We start from the raw sequence: 10,052 nt of genomic DNA, 5'->3' as shown, positions 1-10,052 counted from the left end.
ACAGTTCTTCAAAGGTCAGATGTTGCAGGTAAAACACATTGGTTTTTTACCATTCTTCCTTTCTTAAGTAAAGGTTATGTCTATGTGATTAACTGGATGACAGCAAGCAGTGGGTACCTGTCCTGTTTGGAGGAAGGCAAAAGGAAATGAAGCCAGTTAAAGCTTTGTGGTGGGGGCGGGGGTGTGTGTGGATCTCTAACTCCCCAGGGAAAATGTGTGGGCTGGTGCACCAGAGGGTGCCTAAACCTGGGAGACAGCAGATGGCCCACAGCAGCCTGTCCCCTTCCCCTGGCCCACAAAGCACACGAAGAAGCCAACCAGCCAGCTCAGAAGTGGAAGATCTAACGTACTACTTCTGCAAATGGAAATCCACATACACTCAATGCAGAACGAAACAGACTCTCACCCCAAAAATATTAGTGAAAGTGCATACACTTTATTATGTACATTGTTGGAAAGGGAGGCCACCTGGAAAACTCCTGCACTGGCACTGTGTTCCTAGAGCTCCTGCTATGCGTCCCTCCCAAGTGATTTCACTTCAACCGATTGGACTATGAATTCACAAGGCAGAAAAGTCAAGGTCATTTGCTATCTGGAGACAGGAGAACTCAAGGATCCAAAAGCACTGTTACTCTTAAGTCGCAGAAAAGATTTTCAGCCAGGATATGGAGCCTCCTGGTCCTCAAGGGTAAGCCACCTCACACAATGGATAAACCCATCATTTTAAAATTCAAAATATAAGTGCAACTTGAGTTTACGTTGCACTGCTCCATACCTCTAATAAACTCAGCTAGGAGCCAGGATACATGGTAGTTCAAGGCTTCCTAAAATAAGCTTGAAATTGGGGTACAGGGGAAGGGACATCCGTTGGCTGGATGGCCAGAGTGGTTCAGCTAAGGATAGCTATAAAGGCTTGCACTGGGAAAGAATGCTGTTATTCTTAGACTTCTCTAGGTGAACTCAGAGTCTCAAAGAGGAAATGTTACAAATGTCACCTGCCAGCTTTCTTGCCAGTAAATAGAATGCCAGGTTGCCCAGATTCACAGACATTTGCAAAACAGAAGATGTCTCCTAATATTATAGACTAAGAAACTGCTGTCCAGAGAAGCTGACCAGTTCCTCTTTCAGCATCAATATACATGATAGAAGAATGACGAGGTAAGTTTAAAAAGATCTACGTCTATATAGATATCGTAAAGTTTGACAGTATCTGCCCAAGATAATTAGACATTATATAGTCAATACATTGTGAATTCCTTATACTATGTAATGAATGGGTTTGTAATCAAGATATTTCACAGTGTACCACAGTTAACAGCATGCAGATAGTAAAATATAATGGTTTCCTGAAGTTATCTCTTAAAAAAGTATTTTAGTCCTTAAGCTATTCAAATGGATATATAACAATTGCATATAGAACGTAGAGAAAATTTTATTACAAAATTAAAACTATTTAAAACCTGATATATGAAAATAGGCAACAGTGAGAAAAAAGCACTTTTGTGACAAATATTTAGCTAGTTTGAAAGGCAGAACAGAGGAATCATTTACTCACAAAGAAGGCTCAAAGAAGTTAAAACATGGATGTATTTTTAAAATGACCACTATAGTAGTGAATTTAAGTCTTTGAAGGGTTAGAGTAATCTTTTTCATTAGTCTTGACTATTGCTGGTTCTGACAAGTACAGGCAAGAAATGGCTACTCTCAAATAAGGATTATTCTGAAACATGGTCTGGATTTAGAGAATAAATGAACATTAGGGAAATTTTCTTAATTAAGACTCTGCGCCGGGCGCGGTAGCTCATGCCTGTAATCCCAGCACTTTGGGAGGCAGAGGTGGGTGGATCACCCGAGGTTAGGAGTTTGTGACTAGTCTGATCAACATGGTGAAACCCCATCTCTACTAAAAAAAAAAAAAAAAAATTAGCTGGGCATGGTGGCATGAGCCTGTAATCCCAGCTATTGGAGAGGCTGAGGCAGGAGAATCTCCTGAACCTGGGAGGTGGAGGTTGCAGTGAGCTGAGATCATGCTATTGCACTCCAGCCTGGGCAACAAGAGTGAAACTTCATTTAAAAAAAAAAAAAAAAAAAGACTCTCCGAAGTAAGGCACATTTGACCTAGAGAAGCTGGCTGTGGTGTAAGATCATCCCTTTCTGCAAAGCATTTATCCAGTCAGCAGTGTCAGGTGGCAGTTACAGCCCAGGTTGCCTCTGGCCTGGGTGCTTAGGGGGTTCAGAATGAGTCAGTGGAAGCCAAAACAAGAGGGATCTAACCTACTACATAATAATCTAAACATACAAACTTTTAACTATTTTAAGACTAACAGATTACCTTCTATCATCACCAATCTCTCAGTATTTACAAGCTAACAATTCTTTCACCTATTTTTATAACTGCTATGCATTCTGGGAACACCACAATTGACATATGGAAAAGGAAAAGCCCTACCCTCTTTTTATGAGTTAAAGGCTAATTTGGTCCCCCACTTCATCCTTGGAAGGGTAGCACTCATTTCTATGCTAGCCTAGATGGCCGTGTTTTGCCCCTATGATTCCTTGCAGCATATCTATGGGCAGAGGGAAGACAATTGTTGAGTTTTTCTCAGCAGCAATGGTGGTCAGTGTCTGCAGGTACCGGAGCTGAAGGGCTGCAGGAGATTCAGTGATGACCATGGAGGCTTCTTTCAGAGCCCTGGATGCATTCATTTCTCCTTCGGCTGCAATAACCTATGGACAGGTGAAAGGAGAGGTTGAACTGGAGAAAACCACATGGTGACACGCAGCACTCTTTAACCTGGGGTACGTATACCTCAGGTGGTCCACAAAACTTTCCAGGGTGTATGCCAGAAGAGTTTTAAGGAAATCAGTTTCTATATACTCAGTTTTCATACGTTTCTTTTTCTAAAACTGACTTGCCTGAGTAGTGCCTGGATCAAGACATTCTCTTTTTTTATTTTTATTTTTTCTTTGAGATGGAGTCTCACTCTGTCGCCCAGGCTGGAGTGCAGTGGCAAAATCTTGGCTCACTGTAAGCTCCGATTGCCGGGTTCACACCATTCTCCTGCCTCAGCCTCCCAAGTAGCTGGGACTACAGGTGCCTGCTACCTCGCCCGGCTAATTTTTTGTATTTTTAGTAGAGATGGGGTTTCATCGTGTTGGTCAGGATGGTCTCAATCTCCTGACCTGGTGATCCGCCTGCCTCAGACTCCCAAAGTGCTAGGATTACAAGCGTGAGCCACCGCGCCCAGCCAAGACATTCCCTTTTACCACAGCCTTTCTCCCATTTTCCAGGGTAACAAACAAAGGGATAATTCAAAATACTGAGCAGGATTGAGAAAGCAAGTAACTTTAATGACTGCATGCAAATCCTTTTGCAAGTCAGGAGGATTTCCAATTCTCTGATGAGTACCTTACTAAACTGAAAACCGACAGGTCATTATAAATATTTTTTGATGAAAGACTGTGATATGATTTTTTTAGCACATAAATTCAAAGGGAGTGCTAAGAACTGTATGATACTACTTTAAACAAAACTTCCATTTCCATCTACTTATTTATGTAAATAAGGTTTCAAAGTCCTTATAGCTATAAAAATGAAAAACAGGAATAAAACCGATGCTGAATCCTGTCTCATTCTAGCATTAAACAACAGCCATCTATACATGCACAATTTAATTCTCATTCATCTTATGAAGACAAGCATTTCTAGTAAACATCGACTTCTTGTACTGGGTGCAGTGGCTCACACTTGTAATCCCAAAACTTTGGGAGGCCAAAGTGGGCAGATCACTTGAGGTCAGGAGTTCGAGACTAGCCTGGCCAACATGGCAAAACCCCATCTCCACTAAAAGTACAAAAATTAGCCAGGCATTGTGGCAAACACCTGTAAATCCAGCTACCTGGGAGGCTGAGACAAGAGAGTTGCTTGAACCCGGGAGGTTGCAGTGAGCCAAGATCATGCCACTGCACTCCAGCTTGGGTGACAGAATGAGGCTCTGTCTCGAAAAAAAAAAAAAATTGACTTCTTATTTAGGAGAAATTCTGAAATGTTTGTAGAATCTTGTTTTAGTTACAGGAAATTTTAAAACTAATTCTAATTCTAAATGTGTTGCAGTAGGTTAATAAAATAATTCATGACAAAATATACATTAGGAAAAGAATCTGGGGAAGTGAAGGTGCAATAAAAAACTTAGGTTTAAGAAGAAGAAGAAAAAAAATAAAATAAAAGCTCCTGACCGTTAAGAGTTTACTTACTTTTTTTTTTTTTTTTTTTTTTGAGACGGAGTCTCGCTCTGTCGCTCGGGCTGGAGTGCAGTGGCCGGATCTCAGCTCACTGCAAGCTCCGCCTCCCGGGTTTACGCCATTCTCCTGCCTCAGCCTCCCGAGTAGCTGGGACTACAGGCGCCTGCCACCTCGCCCGGCTAGTTTTTTGTATTTTTTAGTAGAGACGGGGTTTCACCGTGTTAGCCAGGATGGTCTCGATCTCCTGACCTCGTGATCCGCCCGTCTCGGCCTCCCAAAGTGCTGGGATTACAGGCTTGAGCCACCGCGCCCAGCCACTTACGTATTTTTAATGGATAGCTACCTCATTATTATTTCTCATTGGGTACATTTAAAAGAATGATGTTAACAGTTTTATTTTAAAATGTCAATATTTACAACATGCCATGAATTATATTCTTGGCAAGTACATAAATTCAAGATGAAAATGTTTACACGCCAATTTAAAATGTTTGATGGGCTTTATAGTTTTTCTAAATTCTGTAAGGGGTTTCACAGGCAAAAAAGTTTGAAGATCACTCGAGCAGTGGAGAGAACAGGAGCTCTGGAGTCAAATGGACTTGAGTTCAAATCCCAAATCTAACATTTACCAGCCGAATGTCCTCAGAGAGGTTACTGAACATCCTGAACCTCAGTTTCCCATTCTTAAAGCAGACTAACATGTACTTCAGAGGACCACTTGTGAGGAAGACAGAGAAAGTATATAAAGCGTTAAATGAATAAAGGGGGTTATTACAGAGGAATGGCAAGACCTGATTTTCGTGTCCAACTATGCTTTAAAGCACAAAAGATTCAAGGTAGTTACTTTAATTCATAATCCTAGGAGAAGGAAAGGTATTAAGATACCATAATTATCAAGATTTAAAGTACAGTTTCTCCAGGTTATTATCCTCACTTGAGTCTTGAAAAATTAGTGGTCCATAATACTCCATGAATATCAGAATTGGAGGCAATGGTCTTATGCCCAGTGAAATTTCATTCACTTACACAGCAAAATTTGGGGGCCTTAAGCCCTGTGTAGGAGAAGCTAGGGACAGAGTGGAATCCCTAGCCTTCTTCAGCTCCTGGTCAGGTAGGGAAGGCAGACGTGGAAGTAGATCATTTCATTCTGGTGTGATAAATGCTGACAGATATATGTACAAGGCACAGTGCTAGCACACAGAAGAAAGAAACTTTTCCAGAGGGTGACGTGGTGAGGTTATATAAGTTGAATATTAAATGATAAAATGTTTGCTGTTTAGAAAAAGATGAGGAAGAATATTTTAGGCAGAACACATGAAATGGTAATGAAGTATAAAAATGGTATATTCCAGAAAACTGTCAATGGCTGAATACTATGGCAGGAAGAGGGGAAAGGTGAGGGATGAATGGGGCCGGGTTCTGAAGGGCAGTGACGGGCCAGGGTGTTTGGTCTTCATTCTGTAGGCAATGGGAAACTGCAAAATGATTTTAAGCAGATAAGTAACCTCCATCAGGTCTAGTTTGAAAAAACTCTCTGATGGATGTCTGAGGTTAGAAGAGAAGGCAGTGAAAGCTGCTAGTGGAACTGCTTTAGAGTGGGTGGTGTGATTCACAGGTGGTAGGGACAGAGAACGAAATGGTTTGGGGAGCTATTCTGCCTCCCCGAAGGAGGGCGAATCAATGGAATTTGGAAACTAGGTAGGAGGAGGAAAGGGGGACAGAGGCTGAGACCCAGGTTTCTAGGTTTTGGTTGCATAGGTTAGTGCCATTAATGGAGATAGGACACAGAATACGGTACTCACTGAGAGAAAGCATCTAATTTATAGGGTAAAAACCTAATTTATCACAGCCACACATCACATCCTGCAGGAACAAGGGTCAGCTCTGCTCAAAGAAAACCACAGAACTGTATTCCAAGGTAGGCACTAGAGAGATACATCAGCAATCCCCTGCTATGACAGCAGTAGGCTCTGATTTTTTCCATATCATCTCAGATGTCCAATTAGGCACTTTTTTCTTTGGACATGGACCAGCTGAAAAGACACCTCATTTCCCACCACCAATCAATACACAATTGCTTGGCTGAGAAGCCAGACCCAACGGGCTGGGCACACATTTTGTTCATAGAAAAGCCACACTGAGCAAGCTGCCAAAGATGTAAACAACACCACCGGCTTTGTCTAAATACAGGCCAAGTACACTCTGTTGGTAGGATCTTAGAGAGCAAAGCAAGCTATTTGTGGGTGTGCACAGCTTTTGTCGAATGTGTAGTAATCTCATAGCAATCAACATTTTATATTTACAGAATATCATTTTAAAGTCTGGCATTTTCATGTATGTGAAATTGGTGCTACCTGTCCCTTCTGTAGACCAGGTGGTCTGGGCAGAGGAAAGGGCAGAGAAAGGTGATCTGTATTTCTGCACTCCACCCTCTCAATTGATAGACTTCTACACCCAGAAACATGAGCCCAAAAGCATGTGCCAGGCGTTTTTCTGAGAGTTATGAAAAGGAAACAAAAGATGATGCAAACACAAAAGAGATTACATTTCAAGCCACTAAAAGCTGTTCTAAACACTTTAAAAACCAAACCTAACATACAGAGAAACACATGGGAGAATCTGTCCTCTTCTGTGACTGCTTTCTTTCACTCAAATTATATGTGTGAGCACTTACATTCATTCTCTTTGCTATGTAGTATGCCTACGTGTGAATAAACCAGACTTCATCCATTCAGCTAGGAATGGACATTTGGGTATTCTATAGTTTGGCTCAATGTGCTGCTGTGAACATTCTAGTACATGCCTTAGTAAACATATGAGTGCATTTCTGTTAGATTCATAGTTAGGAGTTGGAGCTGCTGGCTCATAGGGTATACAAATGTTCAGTTTGAATAGATGTTGCCAGACTGTTTTCCAAAGTGGTTGTATTAAGTTACACTGCCACCAGCGGAATATGAGAGTTCAAGTTCCTCTCTCACCCACACTGGGTTCTTTTCCGTTCTTTTCAGGCCATTCTGATAGCTGTCTAGTGTGACATCTGCTTATAATGTGAATTTGCATTTCCCAGATGGCTAATGAACCTAAGGAATTTTTCTGTAAAGTCTCTTAATCTTTAGTTTCTTCCACTCTATCTCACCTTTCCTGTGCAATTTATTTGTTGAAGAAACTGTGACCCCCTATTTTCCATGAGAATTTTAAGACAATAAGCCTATGGTTGTTGCAGGGTTACTGTGTTTTACAGAAGGGCTAGGCTCACTGTGATTCTCTGTGTGAACTCCAAGGCAATTGCTGCCCGGGTTCATGAGCCTGCTTCTAGACTAACCCTACAGCCCCGTCCAAATGGGAGTATGGCAATTCACAATTCTAAGTGGTTTCTTCTCTCTTTTCTTACTGTTATAAAGGGAAGATAGAAACTTTCTTTCCAAACTCTTAAGAATGCTATGGAAAAGGCTCATAGCCCATCCTGGGAAGTCAGTCCTAAAGGAGGCAGTGAAGAGCAGAGGGGAATTCTAATTTCCACTGCCACTAATCAACTATGTGACCTTGCAGATGTCACTTAACTTTTCTGGGCTTCAATTTTTCCTTTGAATAGTGGAATGGCAAACAAGTTTCATTTTTTTAACGTTTTTATTATTTGATTTTTAATTTAATTTAATTTTTTTGAGGAGTCTTGCTCTATCACCCAGGCTAAAGTGCAGTGGCACAATCTCAGCTCACTGCAACCTCCACCCCCAGGGTTCAAGCAATTCTCCTGTCTCAGCCTCCCAAGTAGCTGGGATTACAGGTGCCTGCCACCACGCTGGGCTACTTTTTGTATTTTTAGTAAAGATGGGGTTTCACCACGTTGGCCAGGCTGGTCTCGAACTCCTCACCTCAGGTGATCTACCCACCTCAGCCTCCCAAAGTGCTGGGATTATAGATGCGAGCTTGGCCTCAAGTTTTGTTTTTTAGAACTAACTCTAAGCAGTTGAGGGTTGTTACCTGGAGTGCTGTAGAAGGGTTCTGAGGCCAAGTCTAAGCTCAGTGGAAAACAGTGCTGTGGTTAATTACCAGCATGGGAATAGCAGGATGGAGTGGTAGCATCTGGGCTAGGTATTTGCCACCTATGGAAGATAATCTCTGAGGATCCTTTGGGCTGTGACATTCTATATAGTATATGTATGGTACATTCTACTATTCAATCTGGTTTGGAAATGAGGCTTTTGGCTAATAACATATTCTAGTTAAAAGCAATTCCTAATTTTCAAAACAATTAGATGATAGGGCACATTTAATAACATCATAAACATAATTTAATCTTCCAAATGTAATGGTTTTGAAAGAAGGCACTTGAGGGTTCTGCAGTACTATCGGGTTATCATCACAAAGCAACAATGATCATATTAGGCAAACCTAAACATTCTGGTTAATAGAAAATTCTGAAGTCACATGTCAAATGAGCTACTATCCTATTTGATGCTGGCTAAGAAATTATAGTGACCAGTTTGTGGCTTAAAGGGCATCCTAAGAAAAGAACAGGGTTCTGTGGTCAGCCAGTTACCACCAGCTACTACTATTTTCTAACAATAACAAATTGGTTTGCTCCTTGTATCTTGGGAGATTTGTCAAGTCCACAGCAACTCCTCCTATGAAAACTGCTTCTCTTCTTCAACCCATTCACAGGCACAGGGCTGTGGAACCATATTATTATACTGTCTTTGCACTTTGACCAAAGTTGGACCAAAAAGATTCTCTCTTCTGTGAATGTGGAATTAGGGCTGGTCTGTGTTCTTTAGTGTTCACCTGGCAGACATGTAAACCTGGGAGCTAGATATTCTCCACCACAAGCTATCTACAGTGACATGTAGCAGAGGAAAGGGAATGACTTTTTCCCTGAACTGCCTTCTGGTTCGTTTTGGTGAGACTTGCCCCTACTTCCTACCCTTGGGTTTGGTGAGATATCCCTGAACTTTTACACATTATCATCTTTAAAGATACTCTTTTCTAGGTTAGGTTAACAAATATTTCCTCAGTGCCTCCCAGAGGAGCCATGCCACCCATGCAGGGCTAAGATATTGGCAGATGATGATGAAAAGAAGGAAGAAAAAAGGCAGATGTCAAAGTAAGAGAATGTAAACAAGAGGAAAAGAGAGAATGAGGAATAGGAAACAGTAAAAGGGAAAAAGATCCAGAGAAAAGAAAAAGAACAAAAAAGAAGCCAAAAATAAGTAAGAGATGGGTGGTATGGATGGAATGATGACCCACTTGCTGCGAAGCTGGAATTGTTAATTTGTCCTTAATAATGAATTGGGAGAATAAAGTACGGTACACACAGTCATAAAAGAATGAGGTAAGTCTATATGTACTGATATGACCACAGATATTGATATTAAATGAAAAAAGCAGAGCACAGAACAACATGTGCAGTATAACCCTACTTTTGTAAAACAAACAAGCCAGTAATCCAAAACCCTGGTCAAATAAAATCCGAATACACTCAACTGTTAAGAGTTGGGGGGCCGGGCGCAGTGGCTCAAGCCTGGAATCCCAGCACTTTGGGAGGCCGAAACGGGTGGATCATGAGGTCATGAGATCGAGACCATCCTGGCTAACACGGTGAAACCCTGTCTCTACTAAAAAATACAAAAAACTAGCCGGGCGAGGTGGCAGGCACCTGTAGGCTGAGGCAGGAGAATGGCATGAACCCGGGAGGCGGAGGTCGCAGTGAGCTGAGATCTGGCCACTGCACTCCAGCCTGGGCCACAGGGCGACACTCCGTCTCAAAAAAAAAAAAAAAAAAAAAAAAAAAAAAAAAAAAAAATTGGTTTTTT

The 10,052-nt window shown here is 41.5% G+C and overlaps 1 protein-coding gene across 2 annotated transcripts in view; it reads right to left on the bottom strand.

The window, feature by feature from the left end:
* Positions 1–414: 414 nt before the first annotated feature.
* The window catches only part of STOM (stomatin), a 39,017-nt gene continuing 29,379 nt past the window's right edge, over positions 415–10,052 (bottom strand). For both annotated transcript variants that reach the window (XM_017884208.1, XM_017884207.1), the window contains exon 7: positions 415–2,727. In XM_017884208.1, the coding sequence (XP_017739697.1) occupies positions 2,521–2,727 (207 nt within the window). In that variant the 3' untranslated portion in view covers positions 415–2,520. The remainder of the gene's footprint in view (positions 2,728–10,052) is intronic.

The sequence above is a fragment of the Rhinopithecus bieti genome, unplaced genomic scaffold, assembly GCF_001698545.2.
Source record: "Rhinopithecus bieti isolate Rb0 unplaced genomic scaffold, ASM169854v2 scaffold_13710, whole genome shotgun sequence".
In the NCBI taxonomy this organism is placed as follows: domain Eukaryota; kingdom Metazoa; phylum Chordata; class Mammalia; order Primates; family Cercopithecidae; genus Rhinopithecus; species Rhinopithecus bieti.
The sequence above is the reverse complement of the archived record's forward strand: the minus strand, read 5'-3'. Positions and strand labels throughout refer to the sequence as shown.